Source organism: Hyperolius riggenbachi, chromosome 9, assembly GCF_040937935.1.
Source record: "Hyperolius riggenbachi isolate aHypRig1 chromosome 9, aHypRig1.pri, whole genome shotgun sequence".
Lineage (NCBI taxonomy): Eukaryota > Metazoa > Chordata > Amphibia > Anura > Hyperoliidae > Hyperolius > Hyperolius riggenbachi.
Window position 1 is genome coordinate 210,046,014 of NC_090654.1, and position 23,169 is coordinate 210,069,182.

At 39.7% G+C, this 23,169-nt stretch overlaps 1 protein-coding gene across 12 annotated transcripts in view; it reads left to right on the forward strand.

Annotated features, from left to right (window-relative positions):
• Nucleotides 1-23,169, forward strand: part of RYR3 (ryanodine receptor 3) — a 1,134,733-nt gene that overhangs the window by 701,551 nt on the left and 410,013 nt on the right. For 7 of the 12 annotated variants that reach the window (XM_068253938.1, XM_068253930.1, XM_068253931.1 and 4 more), the window contains 4 exons: nucleotides 6,202-6,422; nucleotides 9,714-9,804; nucleotides 11,602-11,742; nucleotides 16,602-16,783. In XM_068253938.1, coding sequence (XP_068110039.1) covers nucleotides 6,202-6,422; nucleotides 9,714-9,804; nucleotides 11,602-11,742; nucleotides 16,602-16,783 — 635 coding nt within the window. The remainder of the gene's footprint in view (nucleotides 1-6,201; nucleotides 6,423-9,713; nucleotides 9,805-11,601; nucleotides 11,743-16,601; nucleotides 16,784-23,169) is intronic. The other 5 variants (XM_068253933.1, XM_068253935.1, XM_068253936.1 and 2 more) reach the window with 1 other exon arrangement.

The window sequence follows — 23,169 nt, forward strand, 5'->3', positions numbered from 1 at the left end:
TGCATGCAATCCATTTTGGAAGAGAATATCCTCTATTACTGCATTGAATACAACGTGCATTCTGTATGTTTGTATCATAACTAGAGTTCCAGCTTGTTGTGAGTGATTGAGTGCAGAGGGTAAATGATTGTTTCTACTGAGGTGCAGTGTGCTTGCCCTGGCCATTGGGACTCCTCTAACTTTTCGTATGGTTGGATGCAGGAACTCCATCCACTGCTATACATCACAATGGCACACCCTCTTCTTTTTTTGTTTATTATATGTTGTTTGGGAATCACAGCAAAGAAACCACATTTGCATGCTTGTCTTTATTCGAGGGTGTATACCCTTGCTGTCCTGTATGGCCAATAGGATTTGTGTTTTGTCTACTGTAACCTCTTTTGAGAATGACCCATATTTGGGGACATGTATAAAAGTTGTGATGAAATTGCAAGGAAGCCTACCTACCAGGGTTTGCCCCAGCCTTCAGAGAGAGTGCAGCAGCAGGAAGTCTCATGTAAACTGCACAAGTCATCCAGCTACTGATGGAAGTAAAACTATTTGCAGCCTAAAACTTTTGTATGCAGGGATATTTTTAAATGGTATACAAATTACAAATATTATACCTGATCATTTCAAGATCCAGTCGCACTTCCTGGAGTTTTCCTTTATTCCCAGGTAAATGAACATAATGTACATTTGTCATATCACAATAACAGTAAAGCATTTATGATAAAAGTAGTGTTTATTCACTAAGTGGAACTAAAGCCAAAGCATACATTTAGTTGTAGATAGAGTGGGGGAGAGTTAAGGCGCTGATCGACTAAAAGACAGAACTCTCTCAGATCAAATCTGATCGGAGAGAGATATGTTGGCTGTTCATACACCGCCAATACCCCGATCAAATCTGGCACAAACTCTCTTTGGAATTGGCCTTGTGATGCCACCTGCACCGCTGTCTTCCCAAATATTACTGTGCCCCCCCTCCAGCTGCGGTGACTCCTGGTCTCGTCCGCTGCTTATCCTGAGCACCTCCATCACATGCAGCCACCACAAGGTGATGCGTATATTGTCACACACACATGCCTGGTGGTGCTCAGGAGAAGCAGTGGATGGGGCTGGAAGTCAATGCAGCTGGAGCAGGTGAGATAACATTGCACGAGCCGAGGGGGCGGGGAGGGCAACATTTTGATTTGGGGGGACTGCGGCCGCAGCTCTGTCACAATTGTTGGTCATTGCAATATTGAATGCTGTTACTGCCGTGCACCAGATTGACCACGTTGGACTGAGGTTTTTCCCATGCAACCATTTTCGGCCCTAATTGGTGGAATTGTCGGCATGCGGCACCAATCTTCATGATTTAAAAACTAGATAAATAGATAGTCAATCAGGCTGTAACATTACTAGATGTATGGCCAGCTTAAGAAATTTGTACATGTGCAGATATGGTTTGGAAGAGCACTTCTGTGACCAGCAGAATTGACCTATATTTATGGTAATGGTGAATTGGTGTTGCTCTTAGGAGAGGTCAGATGAACCTGGAAAAATCTCACCTTAGACAGTTGCTGGTAAGCCTGTATAGGTTTATCCAGCGGCTGGGCTCTTGTCCCTCTAGGACCAGGGACCAGACTTAGTGACATCCGCATCCTTCATCCATGGGAACAAGGCGAGACGTCCGCAGCTGTACCTCTGTGTGTATCTGCTTAGTCTGTGTGCGAGTCTCGCACTCTGTGGCCACACAACAGACAATAGCAGGTAATGCTGGAACAGAGAACTGTTCAATGGAGGTAAATATCACAATTCGCAATGCTCCCTGATGCTCTGCGTGAGTGCACAGGCAGTTGGGAGTGATGATAGTGGATGACAAGTGCAGCAGTGCATGTTAGAAAGGAAAAGGTGGCAGCTGTGTGAACAATGAGGTTTATTGCTATGCATTTCTGGAGGAAAAGAGGCTAAGTGCAGAAAGACACACTAAAGCTGGCTGTACATCTAGCAATGTTGCGGCCTGATCAACCTTCCGATTTGATAATTGTAATCTCTGCAGCTGCAGGGCGTACGTATTAGTATGCCACGGTTGAGTTGGACGCCGGGAGAGCCAAATGACAGCTCTCCATGCTGCTAAATTCCCTGGAGGCGTTAAATACTATACCCCCTCCAAGTCCTTGCAACTCGGAGGGAGGTGTAATTCGGGGTTTGGCAATCGCCAGAGCCAAAATTACCCTTACACGCCCCGCGCAGCATCACATTGCTGCTATGGGGTGCCTGGTTTCGGTGCCCGACAGTGAGTTCCGTGTACCAAAACCACCTGCTTCGGCTGCAGGAACTCCTGGTCTTGTTCGTTGCCTCTCCTGAGCGCCATCTGCTATACGTGCCACCACATGGTGGCTGGTTGTGACGGCGGCACTCTGGGAAGCAGCGGACAAAAGCAATTGGAGCAGGTGAGATTGCAATGCACAGGCCCGGGGGGGGGGGGGGGGCATATTAACATTTGGGGGGGCAGGCTTTATGTGGCCAATTCGTTATGAACTTCATGCTGAAATTGTTTGGGAAGCGGCCTGCGTTGTATGGGCAGCCAACAGATCTCTCTCCGATCAGATAGAGATATGTCTCTTTGTTGATCTGCTTATAGATTGCTAGATGTAGGGGTACCTTAGCATCATACAACCAATTAAGTTTACTCTGTCTATCCCAGGAAGTGAGTTGGAATGTTTAGCCATGTTTTAGTGAAAGATAAACTGTGAACTGAAAGGGCTAATCTTGGAAGTAGAAGACTCCTATACCCCAAATGTTATATATATATATATATATATATATATATATATATATATATATATATATATATATATATATATATACAGTGGTGTGAAAAACTATTTGCCCCCTTCCTTATTTCTTATTCTTTTGCATGTTTGTTACACTTAAATGTTTCTGCTCATCCAAAACCGTTAACTATTAGTCAAAGATAACATAATTGAATACAAAATGCAGTTTTAAATGATGGTTTTTATTATTGAGTGAGAAAAATAATTCAAAACCTACATGGCCCTGTGTGAAAAAGAAATTGCCCCCCTGAACCTAATAACTGGTTGGGCCACCCTTAGCAGCAATAACTGCAATCAAGCGTTTGCGATAACTTGCAACAAGTCTTTTACAGCGCTCTGGAGGAATTTTGGCCCACTCATCTTTGCAGAATTGTTGTAATTCAGCTTTATTTGAGGGTTTTCTATCATGAACCGCCTTTTTAAGGTCATGCCACAACATCTCAATAGGATTCAGGTCAGGACTTTGACTAGGCCACTCCAAAGTCTTCATTTTGTTTTTCTTCAGTCATTCAGAGGCGGATTTGCTGGTGTGTTTTGGGTCACTGTCCTGCTGCAGCAACCAAGATCGCTTCAGCTTGAGTTGACGAACAGATGGCCGGACATTCTCCTTCAGGATTTTTTGGTAGACAGTATAATTCATGGTTCCATCTATCACAGCAAGCCTTCTAGGTCCTGAAGCAGCAAAACAACCCCAGACCATCACACTACCACCACCATATTTTACTGTTGGTATGATGTTCTTTTGCTGAAATGCTGTGTTACTTCTATGCCAGATGTAACGGGACACGCACCTTCCAAAAAGTTCAACTTTTGTCTCGTCGGTCCACAAGGTATTTTCCCAAAAGTCTTGCCAAGCATTGAGATTTTTTTTAGCAAAATTGAGACAAGCCTTAATGTTCTTTTTGCTTAAAAGTATTTGCGCCTTGGATATCTGCCATGCAAACCGTTTTTGCCCAGTCTCTTTCTTATGGTGGAGTCATGAACAATGACCTTAATTGAGGCAAGTGAGGCCTGCAGTTCTTTAGATGTTGTCCTGGGGTCTTTTGTGGCCTCTCGGATGAGTTTTCTCTGCGCTCTTGGGGCAATTTTGGTCGGCCAGCCACTCCTGGGAAGGTTTATCACTGTTCCATGTTTTTGCCATTTGTGGATAATGGCTCTCACTGTGGTTCGCTGGAGTCCCAAAGCTTTAGAAATGGCTTTATAACCTTTACCAGACTGATAGATCTCAATTACAGTACTTTGTTCTCATTTGTTCCTGAATTTCTTTGGATCTTGGCATGATGTCTAGCTTTTGAGGTGCTTTTGGTCTACCTCTCTGTGTCAGATAGTGCCTATTTAAGTGATTTCTTGATTGAAACAGGTGTGGCAGTAATCAGGCCTGGGGGTGACTACAGAAATTGAACTCAGGTGTGATAAACCACAGTTAAGTTATTTTTTAACAAGGGGGGCAATCACTTTTTCACACAGGGCCATGTAGATTTGGAGTTTTTTTTTCCTCACTAAATAATAAAAACCATCATTTAAAACTGCATTTTGTGTTCAATTATGTTATCTTTGACTAATAGTTAATGTTTTTTTATGAGCAGAAACATTTAAGTGTGACAAACATGCAAAAGAATAAGAAATCAGGAAGGGGGGAAATAGCTTTTCACACCACTGTATATATATATATATATATATATATATATATATATATATATATATATATATATATATATATATATATATATATATATATATATATATATATATACACATATACACGCACACACACACCTAAAGGATTATTAGGAACGCCTGTTCAATTTCTCATTAATGCAATTATCTACTCAACCAATCACATGGCAGTTGCTTCAATGCATTTAGGGGTGCAGTTCTGGTCAAGACAATCTCCTGAGCTCCAAACTGAATGTCAGAATGGGAAAGAAAGGTGATTTAATCAATTTTGAGCGTGGCATGGTTGTTATTGCCAGATGGGCCGGTCTGAGTATTTCACAATCTGCTCAGTTACTGGGATTGTCACGCACAACCATTTCTAGGGTTTACAAAGAATGGTGTGAAAAGGGAAAAACATCCAGTATGCGGTAGTCCTGTGGGCAAAAATGCCTTGTTGATGCTAGAGGTCAGAGGCGAATGGGCCGACTGATTCAAGCTGATAGAAGAGCATCGTTAACTGAAATAACCACTTGTTACAACCGAGGTATGCAGAAAAGCATTTGTGAAGCCACAACATGCACAACTTAGAGGCGGATGGGCTACATCAGCAGAAGACCCCACCGGGTACCACTCATCTCCACTACAAATAGGAAAAAGAGGCTACAATTTGCACGAGCTTACTAAAATTGGACAGTTGAAGACTGGAAAAATGTTGCCTGGTCTGATGAGTCTCGATAGAGTTAGAATTTGGCCTAAACAGAATGAGAACATGGATCCATCATGCCTTGTTACCACTGTGCTGGCTGGTGGTGGTGGTGTAATACTGTGGGAGATCTTTTCTTTGCACACTTTAGACCCCTTAGTGCCAATGGGGCATCGTTTAAATGCCACGGGCTACCTGTGCATTGTTTCTGACCATGCCCATCCCTTCATGACCACCATGTACCCATCCTCTGATGGCTACTTTCAGCAGGATAATGCACCATGTCACAAAGCTCGAATCATTTCAAATTGGTTTCCTGAACATGATAATGAGTTCACTGTACTAAAATGGCCCCCACAGTCACCAGATCTCAACCCAATAGAGAATCTTTGGGATGTGATGGAACGGGAGCTTTGTGCCCTGGATCTGTATCCCACAAATCTCCATCAACTGCAAGATGCTATCCTATCAATATGGGCCAACATTTCTAAAGAATGCTTTCAGCACCTTGTTGAATCAATGCCACGTAGAATTAAGGCAGTTCTGAAGAAGAAAGGGGGTCCAAGACCATATTAGTATGGTGTTCCTAATAATCCTTTAGGTGAGTATATATATATATATATATATATATATATATATATATATATATATATATATATATATATATACTATTGGAAGCCCTAGGTGAGTAAAACTCATTTTTTTTGTTTTACTTAAGTGTCCCTTTAAGCCTGTTTGCTTAATCCGTCTCTGCATTGCAACCGAGTACTAATTAAACTCCTTCTTATAATTTTATGGAATGGGTTTTAATGTTTGTAGTTATTTTTGCAACGGTTTCTCAGCACATTGTTTAGTCCACGTGTTTCTCAGCACATTGTTTAGTCCTATCTGCCTGAAGCATGCACAGAACACAGACAATATCTGCTGATTCTGTACTGTGATCCCACCAGGTTATCTATATGTGTTACATTTCTGCTTGCATGTTATGCCATATACATTGGGCAATTGCATACTCTTACACTAGTTACCTCTTTTCCACAGGCTTCCCTGAGTGTCACTGAGATGGCTCTTGCTTTGAACCGATATATCTGCTCAGCGGTGCTCCCGCTGCTCACTCGCTGCGCTCCTCTCTTTTCTGGCACCGAACACTATGCAGCACTAATAGATTCCACCCTGCATACAATTTACAGACTGTCCAAGGGACGCTCTCTAACCAAAGCTCAGAGAGACACGATTGAAGAGTGTCTACTCTCAATATGCCAGTAAGATATTTCTCATTGTAACTGATAAACATTATCCTTTCACTGTGATCATTTTCTAAAAAGTGGTGCACTACTTCAAAAGAGACCCAAAGGGTCATTTTTTTTATATCTCTGTGCTTATATTTCCTTTTACTTATATGTAAAAATATGAAGATCGTATCCTATGTCAGACCTATTCTGCAGAAATAAACAGGTGAAACTTAAGAAAATAGACTTTCCTGCAAACGGTCATTTATGTCAGTGATTTAACTTAAGGCTGCTTTCACAGTAAGACGTTACAGGCGCACGTTAGTGCAGCCTGTAACACTCCCCAACGCACAGCAATGTAACTGCAATGGGCTGTTCACAGTGCCCACGTTGCGTTACATTGTAACGCTGCACGTCAATCTAAAGTGCAGCATGCTACGGCGTTAGAGCGGCTTTGCCGCGTTAGCCTGCTTGCACAGGCACAGTGATTAGCCACATGGCTAATTAATATTCACTGCACTGTGCTGACGTCACAGGCGGGACCACGTGATGCAGAGTGTTCCGCTCACGTGGTCTCCACCAGCGCATGCGTACTATTGTACGCATCAAAGAGCCGCTTAGCGCGGCTCTTTGCTAGCGTCCTCTGCCACCACCACTATGCGTTGCGTTAGGTGCACGTTATGCGACCTTAACGTAGCACCTAACGCAACGTCTTAGTGTGAAAGAAGCCTAAAAGGTAAAAAAAATATGAAATATACTCATTACAAGCAAAGCAAGATATTTCAAGCCTTTGTTATAATTTGGATGATTATGGCTTACAACTTTTACAGGATAACTTGCAGGAGAGCAACACGATTATAGAAAGCAAGACAACATATACAGGATCTTCTCAAAAAATTAGCATATTGTGATAAAGTTCATTATTTTCTGTAATGTACTGATAAACATTAGACTTTCATATATTTTAGATTCAAATACACACAACTGAAGTAGTTCAAGCCATTTATTGTTTTAATATTGATGATTTTGGCATACAGCTCATGAAAACCCCAAATTCCTATCTCAAAAAATTAGCATATTTCATCCGACCAATAAAAGAAAAGTGTTTTTAAAACAAAAAAAGTAAACCTTCAAATAATTATGTTCAGTTATGCACTCAATACTTGGTCGGGAATCCTTTTGCAGAAATGACTGCTTCAATGCGGCGTGGCATGGAGGCAATCAGCCTGTGGCACTGCTCAGGTGTTATGGAGGCCCAGGATGCTTCGATAGCGGCCTTAAACTAATCCAGAGTGTTGGGTCTTGCGTCTCTCAACTTTCTCTTCACAATATCCCACAGATTATCTATGGGGTTCAGGTCAGGAGAGTTGGCAGGCCAATTGAGCACAGTAATACCATGGTCAGTAAACCATTTACCAGTGGTTTTGGCACTGTGAGCAGGTGCCAGGTCGTGCTGAAAAATTAAATCTTCATCTCCATAAAGCTTTTCAGCAGATGGAAGCATGAAGTGCTCCAAAATCTCCTGATGGCTAGCTGCATTGACCCTGCCCTTGATAAAACACAGTGGACCAACACCAGCAGCTGACATGGCACCCCAGACCATCACTGACTGTGGGTACTTGACACTGGACTTCAGGCATTTTGGCATTTCCCTCTCCCCGAGTCCCCAGTCTTCCTCCACACTCTGGCACCTTGATTTCCGAATGACATGTAAAAAGTTGCTTTCATTCACTTTGGACCACTGAGCAACAGTCCAGTGCTGCTTCTCAGTAGCCCAGGTCAGGCGCTTCTGCCGCTGTTTCTGGTTCAAAAGTGGGTTCATGCTTCCATCTGCTGAAAAGCTTTATGTAGATGAAGAGTTCATTTTTCAGCACGACCTGGCACCTGCTCACAGTGCCAAAACCACTGGTAAATGGTTTACTGACCATGGTATTACTGTGCTCAGTTGGCCTGCCAACTCTCCTGACTTGAACCCCATAGAGAATCTGTGGGATATTGTGAAGACATAGTTGAGAGACGCAAGACCTAACACTCTGGATGAGCTTAAGACCGCTATCGAAGCATCCTGGGCCTCCATAACACCTGAGCAGTGCCACAGACTGATTGCCTCCATGCCACGCCGCATTGAAGCAGTCATTTCTGCAAAAGGATTCCCGACCAAGTATTGAGTGCATAACTGAACATAATTATTTGAAGATCGACTTTTTTTGTTTTAAAAACACTTTTCTTTTTTTGGTCAGATGAAATATGCTAATTTTTGGAGATAGGATATTTGGGTTTTCATGAGCTGTATGCCAAAATCATCAATATTAAAACAATAAAAGGCTTGAACTACTTCAGTTGTGTATATTTGAATCTAAAATATATGAAAGTCTAATGTTTATCAGTACATTACAGAAAATAATGAACTTTATCACAATATGCAATTTTTTTGAGAAGATCCTGTAGTATAACTAGAATAAACAGTACTATTATTTGTTGTTGTTTTTGTTTGCGTACGCTATTATAATGTATTACTAGAAGAAACCGTGCTATTAGTAGTTGTCTGAGTACAGGTACAGTTTTAATGGAGTATATGTAATCATTACAATATTTCCATTTTTAAAATAGCAAATTGCTATTCGGTTAGTTTTGGACTCCTCTCCTTTCTCACATAGAAAATCACATAGCTAAGAACAAAAATAATGCATGCAATTATGTGAGACATGAACGGCGCTGCATGCAAACAAAAGAAAACAGGACATATGGTGATTATATAGAGCTGATAGTATTTGGCAGTTGTCTAGTTTACATAAAAATAAGATCCTGAATGTATTAGCATCAGAAATGTCTTAATATTGTAAAGTACAGTATTTGTGCTTTCCCCACTTAACATCTAGAATGAATCTGTGAAGCATGTGCTTTGTTATATTTGGGTGATGGGTAAGCAGCATTTGATATTGTCTACTTATCTTCATTGTGGACACCCACACACACAAACATGATTGGTGCAGATCTGCATACTGCAGATGTGGGGAGATGCAGATGTCAGGGCCGCGTCTTTGGTTGCCAGGGAGATCTTTGTGTTATTTTGCCTTGAATGTTAAGTAAGAAATATTACGTTTGCCTATGCTCCTTACATGCAGCAAGGCTAGGACTACTCACAAGAAATATATAAGCAAATAAGAAGTTTTCTATTTTTTATGATCAGTGATAGCCTTTTCCAACCCCAGGCTTCTTGCTTGTAAATGATTAAAAGCCTCTGACAACAGTGGAGAAAATGTGCTTTTTTTTCTTAAATGTCAAACCTTGTGGCCTTACTATTCTTTGCTGGTTGTTTTCCAGTCATATGCGGCCTTCTATGCTCCAGCAGCTCCTAAGACGTCTGGTTTTTGATGTCCCGTTGCTCAACGAATATTGCAAAATGCCTTTGAAGGTAGATAATAAGTATGACTCATAACCCTGTATGTTTTTAATGGGCTTCACAACTGTAAAATTCTGTTTTAACTTTTCACTATTGTTTTCTCCTTCTGGAAATACTTTTCTTTTGTAATAGTTAGCCAGGGAAAGAGATGTCTGACTGAGTACTGTACTGTGAATTGGTTTAACACCATTTCAACAATTAGTGCTATATGTGCTGCCCTTTATGGGCTTTCTTGATGTAGCTCTAGATATTAAAGGGCATGTAGCTTGAAACCCATATTTGGCCATTACCCACTTTCACCTTTGTTGCTTGATATATGTCCATGCATACTTGCCATGGTGTCACCCGACTAATGTCTTGAGAATGAAACCAAGGTTATAGCTAGGTTATATCTATAACCTATTCTTTCTAGCTGCACTTACATTATTACCATCATAGGAATCTCCTACAATGTCATTACTGGCATTTAGTGTTCTCACTCACTCCTTAGCACAGTTTTTAAACATTTAAGGTTTTTATAGAGGTCCTTTACTATTGTTCTTATAGAAAAGTGAATGTTCGTTTATTGAACTGTTTTGTTATTTTCCCAAACAATTGTCACTCTCTGTGACTACATTGTTATGTGTTAATAAAATATTAAGAGCTAAATAAGCTAAAACAAGCTATGTACTTTAGTTCCTGTACAGATCTAGGAACACATTTGTGCTTAGGAGGAAGTTTTAAATATCTCACTTGTTCAGTGTGCATACTAAAGAATCATTTTATCGTTAAAATGAATCATAGCTGAGTCCTTACGGTACTGTGCGACCTTCTTGACGAGTGGCAAATAATAGTCACTTCAGAAAAGACCTACTATGCTTGTAGAAAATCAATCATGCATCAGTTTTCTCATGAGTTATATCACCTTATTTTTTTCCCCACATAATCTGTATCATACCTTTTCAGTCAGCAGTAAGTAGATCTTCTGCTGGCTATCCTGGTATATAAGTTCAATCATGCTCTATCACGCTTGTGTGGTCCAGGCATGCGCGCACCCCCCTTTGTGCTCCTGTGGTCTGGAGCATTCTGCGCAGTAGCATTGCACAGGCGCACAATGCTTCCGGCTGCAGGTGCGTGAAAGGGGTGCTCAGCCAGGCTGCACAAGCACAACTGAGCTAGTATACCTCGATGGCTAGCAGAGGATCGGGGCTGCTACAAGATTGCACTTTGGCCTAATTACAATTGCTCCTGTGAGTTTGCCTGCACTGGGCTTGATTCACAAAACGGTGCTAACTGTTAGCACGGCTTTTAGTGTGTTTACGCTCGAAAAAACGAGTTTTGTGCGAAAACTGTTATCGCGCGAAGAATTCGCGTTAACGCGCGAACGCAAATTTTTGCGCACGATAACCATTATCAGGCAAAATTTTGCGCAAAGCACTTTTCACAGCGTGCTAACAGTTAGCTCCGTTTTGTGAATCAAGCCCATTGACTTGTATTGACATCGTGCTTTTTGGGATCTCCAGTGATTGTTGGCGATCCCAAGAGACTACTAAAATCACTAGTGGGCCATAGCCTTTACACATATTGCTGTCTAATAATTGCTCCACATATGCCTTCAAAGTCTTATTTCTTTGCTTTGAAATGGTTTATAGTCACGCATTTTATATCTGTATTAGCACTTTACCTATTAAGCATATTTGAATTAAAAGCTAGTTTTCTTTAAACACTGTTAGCTGAACTTACTTTGACAATACAAAGAGTTTGAAATGTTTTATTTCTAATAAATGAATGTAACGATTCATACAACCTCTTTTTGTTTCAATTTGTCAGCTTCTGACAAACCATTACGAGCAGTGCTGGAAATATTACTGTCTGCCCTCTGGATGGGGCAGCTATGGTTTGGCCTCAGAAGAGGAACTGCATCTGACTGAGAAGCTGTTCTGGGGGATATTTGACTCCCTCTCCAATAAGGTAATTTCCCTCTGTGCTCTATAAAATCTCCAGTGTTGGATTTGTCTGTTAACGTGTTACATGCTTTCATTGTTTGTCAGTTTGGTATCCAGCTATTTTCTACAGGCTGGCTATGCATTAAAATGGCAGCCAAAGATTTTCATTAAATCCACTGAAGCCCATCAGAACAAAAAGATTACTCTTTAATATTTGAGGCATTAAGGCTTAAATTGCTACTGAGGATAATAAAACAAATAGACAGATTTAGAAGCTTCGCTATCCTGAGGCTGCTCTAAACCAAAGAGAGAATAAACAGTATCAACACTGGAGAGGTAAAAAAAAAAAGTCTTGCAAGCTGTACACAGAATTTTATTTTCTAACTCTAGAATGGTCCTTATCTGCATGTTCAGCATGCTGGGTGAGCTCTTTTAGCTGTGTAATCAAGTTTTCTTTCTTGAAGTGTGTTGACTGATTTTATTAACTACATGTTTAATAATATGGAATGGAGAAATGCATATATTGAAATGGCAGAGATTGCAGAGCTGCATTATTAATGTGCATGAAATATCAGGCAGGTATGTAATCTTCAGAGTGTGAGGTAGTCCTATCACAGATGACTCACCACCGTGTGACATATTCATGACAAGATGTGACAGGTGTTCAGAGCGATTGTGCAAGGGAATGACAAAGTGACAGAAATTTTGATGGCAGATTAGAATAACACGGAGTTACCGCCCATGCTCGGCCTGCTCAAAACCGCATTGGGGAGGCTCCACGTAAATGAAACCGTTAATATTTAATTTGCCTTCATAATGCTCCGTTTTATTGCTGAGATCCGACACAGAGTCATATTTACTTGAGCTGTCTTGACCTCCAAGGAATTCTCTGGCATGGATCGCTGACAGGAGATAATGAAATCATTATTCTCTTTGCTCAGTTATTTCTAGAAAAGAAAGCACAGTTTGCTCTGCTGAGCCAGCCATGATCTCTTGGAATTGCTGAACATGGTTTGGTTGTATACATAAGTCAGAGACTGCCTTGAGGCAAAAGATTAGGATAAACTGTTGCTGCAACACTGGAGTTTTCAGGTTGCCAAGTAGCAAGAAAGCAGATGTTAGAATGACACATGGAAATCTGTTCATTGGTGGCATGATTTTTATCCCCTGTTTTGTGTCTGCACAAGAACATGGGGATCCGTGTCTCAAGCCAGAATTTCTGCTCATATGCCAGGTGTGATTTATTTTCAGTACCAACCTTAGTTGGTGCCATTCATGTGTACTGCTTAACTAACCATAAAGGAAACTGTCAGTTAAGTCTAAAACAGGTGCATTTCTTTAACTCTTGCAATGCCAACCTTTTACATTTTGTTTTGTTTTTCTACTGCAGGTCTCCGTTTACTTGTCTAGAGTGTAATTTTTTAATGTAACAAAATGAGTTTGTTGGCCTGCATAAGTGCATCTAATGTAATTTATTAAGTTATAGGAGTTGAGTGGTTTATACAGGGTAGCGCTGGGTCAATTCATTTCCTTATTTTATTTGTTCAAGATGAAAACAATATATATTACATTTTTGTTGCAAATCTTTCCAGTACTGGTATGTGTAATCACAAAAATGGCCAACTGATGACACCCCAAAATAAAAAAATGGTTTGCAAAATATATATATAAAAATGAAATATGATTAAAAATGGTATAAGTTAGTGAAAATAGAGAAGAATCAGTTTCAAGAGAAATAAAATGCAATGTACATGTGAAGGTAGTGCGTTGCGTTACCCTTTCTTACCTCAAGGTGCCGCAAGTGTAATGTAATTCAGTGGAGGCTTGCACAGTTAATGCGGTGCAAACGCACACATCTGGGGTAAAACTGGCCTCAATGACCAAGTGCATTGTATCTTTCTATACAATATACAATGTAAATGACTTACTTCTCCTTGTCGTGTGACATATGCAGAGTGTCTGACTGGAGCTCAGCATATCACACTTCAAGGAGAATGAAGTCATTTAACTGCTTGATTACTACAGGTCCTTATGGACCAGAGCAATTTTCACATTTCAGAGCTCCTCCTATTCATTCACAAATAACTTTATCACTACTTTTCACACCTAAATGATCTATACATTGTTTTTTTTGCCACATATTGGGCTTTCCTTGGGTGGTACATTTTTCTAAGAATTATTCTACATGCATGGAAAATAAAAATAATTCATTATTTCTCAGGTTTCAGCCATTATATTTTGAAAATGAAATGTGTTACTGTTGATAAAACCCACACATTTTATTTGCCAATTTGTTCCAGTTATTATAACATTTAAATTATGTCCTTAGTACAATGTATGTCAACAATATTTATTTTTAATTATTATTTAATTTGCCAAACTAGTGGCTCCCTATGCTGAACTTTTCTATTAGTTTGGTACTGTCATTGGCCTGAGGAAGTGGGCTCAGACCCGTGAAACACGTTGCCTGTGCTACTAATAAAATCTTTTGTTATTACAAAGATTTTTTGTTACTGAGGTAAGCTACCTCAATTTCTTTTTGTTTTGAAAACTGTTTTTAAACAATTTTATTTAACACCAGGGCGCCTCTTTCACCCTTTTGTGCATTTTAATGGCAAGTATGCCAATATGTAAAGTTACTGTACCCCATCAACTTAATGTCATAGGCCTCCAGTACCTGTTGGTTCAGTCAGGTGGGAACAGGTACTAAGGGGGTATGGGTAATTAGGAGCTGTGATGAGTTGTTTTCATAAGTTTGCTTTGTAAGTAATCTTGTGCTTTAAAGAGACTCTGAAGTCTCTTATTCTCTCTGATTTTCTCATATAATCCTTTTAAGAGTTAATGCCTAAGTGAAGTCGCCACATCCCCGTGGCAGATGAAGGCTTTATTACTAAGGATTAGCCCTGCAAAACTCCTGGGCTCGCAGGGCTTTACTTCCTCAAAGAGGCAGAGCTTTACGCTGTAGCTCTGCCTCCTCCACAGTCAATCTCTGTGGATCGCCGCCTCTCCCGCCCCTCTGTCTTCCTTTGCTGAGAGGGGCGGCGAGGAGGTGGAGACCCATGGAGATTGATTGCGGAGAGGCAGAGCTACAGCTCAGAGCTCTGCCTCTCCAGGGCAGCACGATCTGCGACCTGCAAAGTCGAAGAACTTTGCAGGTCGCTTTCTATGTATTAAATCATTCATCTGCCGCAGGGATGCGGCGATTTCGCTAGGACATTAATACTTAAAAGGATTTTATATGAAAATCAGGGGAAAAAAAAGAGACTTCAGAGTCTCTTTAACCTCATGCTGAAGTTTGACATATCTAAGTAGACTGTGGTGCTGTAATTGCTTTTTAGTGGTGCTTCTGTCTCACCTGAGGCTACTTTCGGCAAAGCTGTGAAATAATGAAAGCATGGTCCCATGCACACCTTTTACATTTGTGAATCTGTGCAGAGTATAACAATATCACCTAACTATTCCCAAGACCTCCCTGGGCGGCTACATTTCTTTGGGTTTGGTCAATCATAGAAGGTTCTCCACAGTAACATTTCAAAGACTGAAGAAATGTTTTCTCTATTAAAACCATTGTTAACAGATTGTGACTTAATGAGCTTTGTTATATAGAATACATTTGTAATATGCAATCTTGCAGTTCCGCTTCAAAATGTCATATATCTTTGTTATGAGTGAGAAACAGATACACGCTCATAAATATTGGCTTATGTTTGAATGTAGGTTACAGTAACTGTATGTCACATACTGTTTTTATTTGCTACACACTCAGTGTGAATAGTGTAGTAGGTTAAAATAATAGTAAATTATGTCGTATGTAAAATGATACTCGAAAACGAGGGTTACCTCTAAGGGAACCAGTGAATGAACGGGTGGAAAGATTAGACCTGACTTCACTCAGGTTAAGGAGTTGCTATAAGTAGATAGGAAAAAGAGAATAACACCCCTCCACCAAGGGTGGACTCAAAACTAGTAAGAAACACTTGAACAGAGGCACCAATCATAGAGTAAAATACACTAAAAGCAGTTTTAAAAGGGAGGTAGTGCTGGACTTACCTCCCCAAAGAAGACTCAATTTTGTTGAATTTCAGAAAAAATAACTTTGACTACTCCACAGTGCAACACATTTCAGGCAAAATAGAGAGTAATTGGGAGGCATAAAAAACTTGGCTAAGAACATAGTCCAGTAAACCATGGGTTCAAATCATACTATACATTCATATTAAAATAACTGTAAATTCCATCAATAATTGATCTGGTTATTTCATTAGCATACACTTTAAATATACAGTCACCGTTAAATTATCTTCAATACAAATAAATATAACAACGATGAAATAATCAAAACGCATTCATGATAAGGTATGTAGCCATAATATGCATAAGGGTGAAGATGGTATAAGGAATGGGGAATCATGCAGTCGGGCTAATACACACAAACGTGTGACAATCATTAATCTATCATGTGGCTTACAATAAAATACGACTTGCAGTCCAGTAGAAATAGGCTGTAGAATGGCACCAGGACATAGTCAGGGATCTTCTGACCTCTGACTATGTCCTAGTGCCATTCTATTTCCTTTTTTCTATTGGACTTGAAGTCATATAGAAAATCTTTTTTTTTACTTCGGAGGCTGTTTTTTAGTCTTATTATTAATGGTTGGTGTTTTGATATCTTTATAATTTGGTTGTAACACTTAAACAAAAGTCATCTACCAGGTTGATTCTTTCCTTGCATGAGTTTTCTGAATGATTTGTTTTGAGCTCGAAATGCAGATCTTCTGGCCTTATTAATTTACTAAATGTTTTCTCCATGTGCTGCTGATGTGATTTGGCTGTGTCGCTGTCACTAACCAATTTGCATGTTTCTCTGTGGGACTCTCCAACCAGTTCCTATCTCTCCTGCAGAAGTATGAAGCTGAACTCTTCAGAATGTGCATGCCCTGTCTCAGTGCAATAGCTGGGGCTCTGCCACCAGATTATGTTGACACAAGAATAAAAGCAACACCTGAGAAGCAAATGTCTGTGGATGCTGAAGGAAACTTTGACCCCAAACCTATCAATACTGCCAAGTAAGTTCAAAAGTCCTAAGTGTAAAAGCACGAACATTGCAGTTCTATCCACAAATAGACAACTTGTGTCAGCTCTCCCACTCACTGGGGGCGGCTTCAGTTCCGAGCATAAAGTCCGGCACTGCTTAGACCATTTATTAGTAAAAATTCTTTTGAAGTAGCTACTACTTTGAACCAATTTTTTACTTGCACAGTAACAAGTGACTAAATTTTTCATGCATGTATAGAGCACCAATAAATGGTCTAAGCAAACTTTTTTTGGCTACGGGTCGCATTCCTCTAGCGGCCCTCATGCCTCTTCTACTTCGTACGTAATTATAAGTTTAACTCACTCAATTACACCATCCAGCAGTGATCTCCATGACTGACGGTGGTTTATATGCTGCCACCGTGGTGTAATTTTAAAGTGCGATTAGGTGAGTTAAACTATCACTATGCACTGCATGCAAATTTTCAAGGAGGGAGGAGAAAGAGGAATCCGGCCCTCTACCAGCAGGCCTGATTCACTACACTAATGGGCTGTCTACGGCCACAGGCCATAGTATGCCCAGCACTGGTCTAAGCAGTGCCGGACTCTTGCTGTTTCTGGTGACAGTGCAGTTGCAATGTAGCAATCTGGCCATGTTTTGCTTAGTCTTGTAATGTTTGCAGTGATAATGCAAGAGGATGATGACCTCCATATTGCAAAACATTCATATTTAACCTCTTTGGAACCAAGGACGTTAGAGTTACATCCTCTTTGTGGCAGTCTGTGGCTGATACGACTTAACTCGCACGCACCCAGTGGGGTAGAATCAGCTGTCATATGAAAGCTGACATCTCCCCTCACTGATCAGGATCCATGGCGATTGACTCCTGATCACGTGATTAATATGGTAATTACATAGCTTGATTTCCTATAAGGTACAACTAAAAGAAATGCTTTGGGTCTATGGAATAAACCTACAAAGGGGAAGAAATTTTAAAAAGTGAAAAATATAGAAGGAATTAATTGTCATACAAAGGTATAAAACAATCAACTCCCTACCTACCTAAACTACTGATTAGCCATTGCTGGGTGTAGTGATGGCAAAATAGAAGCTCAGAGAAAAGCTCTATGGCAGACCACCTGTTATCTGCAGATAACAGATGTCAGTCACACTACAGATTATTATATGGTGCCATCTACAAAGATTCTCCTTTAACGACTCATTTAACCAAATAATCATCATCAACAACAAAACAAAACATTTGTAAAGCTCTTTTTTTCCCATAGGATCCAAAGCGCATAAGCTTGTCTCAGATCAGTAGATAATTTTGGCTTGTGATGTGTTACAGAGGAAAAAGTTATGTGATCATAAATGTCAGACTAAAGACTGGCTTTTAAGTTTTGAATTAAACACCTCCAGGGTTGAAATCGTGGTTGGGGTGTCTTGGCACCCTATGGAAAAAAATACAGGAGACAAAAAAGGGAGCCCAATAGTGCAGTATGTCAATAATAGGTATGTGGATAAATCAATTGATTGAAAGGGCTACTCACAAAGGAGGGTTGCAAGGGGCAACCGACCACAGGAAGCAGGTGGAGACCATAAACCCGACTCCACTCGGGGTGGTCCTGGACGGACCTGGTTGCGGTCGCTCTCTTAAACGAAAAAGGATGGACAAAACATTAACCGTGGTAAAACAACGGGTGTTCTGTCACCACCCCTCGGACAAACATGTACGGGGGTATAACTATGCACAATAGGGGAAAGAGGCGCCCTGATTTGAATAAAAGCTTTTAAAACCAGTTTAAAAACGAAAAAGAAAAATGAGGTATCTTACCTCAATGACGAAATCTCTGTAAACTTACAAAAGATTTTTATTTGAGCACAGGCAACGCGTTTCGCGGGTCTGAGCCCGCTTCCTCAGGCCAATACAGTGCCTAGAACAGCAGGAAGAGTTCCTCAATATACATACATATACACATTTCATAAAAAATTATAAAAATAATAGCGGTCAGAGTACATATATAAATGAATGAATAAATAAATGCTAATTATATCATGTTATGCTATTTATTCATTTATATATGTACTCTGACCGCTATTATTTTTATAATTTTTTTATGAAATGTGTATATGTTTGTATATTGAGGAACTCTTCCTGCTGTTCTAGGCACTGTATTGGCCTGAGGAAGCGGGCTCAGACCCGCGAAACGCGTTGCCTGTGCTCAAATAAAAATCTTTTGTAAGTTTACAGAGATTTCGTCATTGAGGTAAGATACCTCATTTTTCTTTTTCGTTTTTAAACTGGTTTTAAAAGCTTTTATTCAAATCAGGTTGCCTCTTTCCCTTATTGTGCACCTCCAGGGTTGGGGCTGGTATCACGGTATAACTTGTAAAAGAAAATGAGATTTTATGGAACTTGAGCAGTCTAGAAGATGTCTTACTGCCCACCTGTATAGCTTCCTAAATGTAAATCATTGATGGTCATTACCAAATGATTTGTTGCTCATAAGAGTAATTCAATCGGTTTTTGTCCTGCTGTCTAAACTTATAATGAAGCATATGAGTTTTTCAAGTACATTATTCAAGGTGCAATGCTGTCTTAAAGATACATAAGGCTCTACTAAATAATCAATTGTCCATGCAATTCAAAAGCAATTTAAAAGATTCTTGCAGGAAAATATATTTTTATCGATCCAACCTAATAAAAGATTCAAGCATGTCAGATCTTTTAAGCAATTGGTTTTTCATAGATATCAAACTTGTATATTGGTAAAACCAAACAACCTCCTTAGTAAGTGCCTGGCCCAACATTAAAGAATTAACTCTAAAGGTTAGGACTCAGAATGTTTTAAAGTGGACCTGAAATCTTGCACAGGACAAAAGGAAAGCATAAAGAAATGCACATTGTATGTATTTAGAGAGTTTAGCTTTTCTAATTCCCCCTCATCTGTGACTTATCACAACTGTAATTTGATATCTCAGCTGTGTCAGCTGGCTGGCGTGGCAGAGCAGCGAATTGGTAAACTCAGGATGCTAACAATATGTCTGCGTCAGTGAAAGCAGGAAGTAGACACATTGCAGATTTATTGCAGGATTTTTATCAGCTGTAACAAAGAAATGTTTTTTCTTTAAAGGACAACTGAAATAAGAAAAATATGGAGGCTGCCATATTTATTTCATTTTAAGCAATACCAGTTGCCTGGCTATCCTGCTGATCCTCTGCCTGTAATACTTATAGCAATAGACCCTGAACAAGCATTCAGCAGATCAGGTGTTTCTGACATTATTGTCAGATCATGTCAGAAATATAATTTAATTTTTATATACCACAAACCTCTTCCACAGTGGTTTACACAGTATATATAGCCTTGTTTATAACAACCCCCCCCCCCCGGCTCCAGGCTAGCGACACACAGATTGTTGCTAGCCAGCTATTTACCTCAGCCTTTCACTCACCGCCTCTCCCCCACCTCCTGTACTACACGGCTCCCCTGCCTGTGTCCCTTCCCTCCCTACCTCTGTAAGCCAGTTGGAGGAAGCTTACAGAGGTGGGGAGGGAAGGGACACAGGCAGGGAAACCATGTAATATAGGAGGCGGGGGAACGGCTAAGGTAAATGGCAGGCTAGCGACAATCTGCGTGTCACTAGCCTGGTGCTTTTTTAATGGGCAGGTCATTGTATACAGGACATGCCTCTGTGTCCTAATATGATTTGACAAACCCACCTCGGGTTCTGTTTAACCACTTCCCTACTGAGGGTTTTTTACCCTTCTGTACCAGAGCAATTTTCACCATTCAGCGTGCCTTCCATTCATTTGCCTATAACTTTATTATTACTTATCACGACAAAACGATCTGTATCTTGTTTTTGCCACAAATTATGCTTTCTTTGGGTGGTACAATTTTCTAAGAATTATTTTATTCTAAATTAATTTTAATAGTTTAATAGGAAAAATAAGAAAAAAATGCACTATTCCTCACTTTTCGGTCATTATAGTTTAAAATAAAACATTCTGCTGTGGATAAAACCAATTGAAAAAGTACCAAAACGTAGGTGAAAAAGTGCTGGCAAAATTATTCTGAGTATTTTCTTTCTTACTGGTGACTTAGGCCTCTTTTTTCACGAACTGTTGAGCTGTGTGCTCAGCAAGCAGTTGCCAGGCAGCAGTGAGCAGTTGCCAGGCAGCAGCAAGCAGTTGTGAGAGTTTGAGAGGCATTTCACTGCCTATCAGCGGTCCGTGGAAAGGAGGCCTAATTGAATAAGCCACTTGGACTGGTGGTAGAACATCTTGTAAATTATGCAAATTTAATCTGGATCTGACCTGCTTTTACTTGCTAAGTACCAGTTAGCTATTTTGAGCTTAAGAATTTCAATTAACAACTTTATTAGTGCCATCCAAAGTTGTAGCAGATACATTGATGCATTTTTTTCTTTTATTCAACGTCACTTCTAATGGGTATGTACGATACCCATTATGGAGAAGAGCAATTTTTCAAGTATCCACTGCAGTATGTGCCTATTCATTTGGCAATACCCTTGCTTATGATACCCAAGTGATATACGGTATATTATATTTGTTTCTTTTAGGGGCAAGCTAGTCTTATTTTTAATGGTATTGTCTTCTTAGAGTAGTTTTATTTTCTGAGCATTCCAAGAGTGAAAATAGAAACAGACCTTTTCCCAGTTTTGATAATTTTACAACATCCTGTCACAGTGGGTATAAAGAAGAAATGTCATTCCCTTGCTTGTAATAATTTCCAAGGAAAGACCGCAAAAGAAAGTGGATAGTTCAACACAGTACCACCAGGAAAACGAAAAAAAACATAGCAAAACTTTTTCTCTCTCTTTTTTTTTCAGTCAAGAATTGAGAGGAAAGGGGAGTTAACAAAGTGTTAACTGGAAGAGAACCTTAGGGCTGGAACCAACTAGAGCGATTTTTTGAGTGTTTAGGGAGTGTTTTAAATCGCTGGTGCGTTCCCTAAACGCTCTGCCAATTTAAATAAATGTAACAAATTCCACAATAGCGATTGCGATTAGCAAAATCGCAATCGCAGGACATGCAGCATTTTGGGAGAGTTTGTGCTTCAATGTAAAGTATATAAGCGCTGGCAAATCGCTCATGAATCGCTACACATAGCGATTTGAGTGCGATTTTAAATTACTACAAGCTGTAAGAAAAAAATATGATACATTGAAAGGACCAATCAGAATTAAAATCGCTAATCACATATCACAATACAGTTGCTGGCAAAATGCGTACACTTTTTAAAATCGCTCTAAAAATCGTCAAAATGCTCATGAAGTCGCTTACAAAATGCTAATTATAAACGCTAGAGATTGCGCTAGCGATTTGCAATTTGTAGTGGGTTCCAGCCCTTAAGTTGCATGTCCACCATTTTGGAAACAGGCGCAGCACCCATGCTAAAGCAAATTGGCATACATAATGCTTTGCTGTATCATGCATGGCTATGGGGATTCAGATGCATTTTTTCTCTGCACACGATTTGGATCCAGCATATTGATTTCAATAGGCTGCGATTCCGTATCCAAAAGTGCATGTGGAGAATGGCCACAATTCCCACCTAGTGTAAATAGGCCCTTACTTGTAGAGAGAAGTGAAAGGAAGAGGTTAATTAGATATAGAGATATTTATTAATTTAAGATACATTAGTTAGATATATAATAAGAAATTGGAGTAATTATTGGTGCATTGATTAATTAGGTAATATTATGAAACATTTTACTGCATTTCCTTGAATGGCTGTTGCAACTGGATATTGCAGCAGTCATTAATTCAGAAGCAACTCTAATTGGATCCCAATCATTTGCCTTAAGGTGGCCACACCATACAATAAAATTTCGATCCAATTACGGCAATTCAATAAAAATCGAAACCTTTTTTTTTTTAATTCGTTTAGGAATTTTGATCGAATTTCACATTTTTATTCAATAAAAGAAGACCAGGAGTGTTGGATGTTTCTTATGCATTTACATGAAAATTGAATGGTGTAGGGTAGATTGAACATTTCTTGAAATACAGACCCAAGCAATTATTTCAGGGATTACACTCATTTTTTTTCTTCATTTGGGAAAAGTTGAGTAGTACATTGGTCAGATTTTTGAGATGTTACAATCAGTCAGAAAAATAGCAATTCTTGAATTGAAAAGACATTTCAAAAATTGTATGGTGTGTGGCCGCCTTTACCTCTGGGATACTATCAGAACCTTTGTTCATTTTGGACTGTGTTGGGAAACACCAGTATCAACACTAGGGATGGTCAAAGAAATGCACATATTTCTGAGCAGGATTATGCAAATTGTGTATGTAAATGTATGCAATGCAATTGGACCAATTTCAAGCTGCATAAATGTGTACAGAAAATTTGCAAAATCATGCATCAGTTCTGAATTATTTGC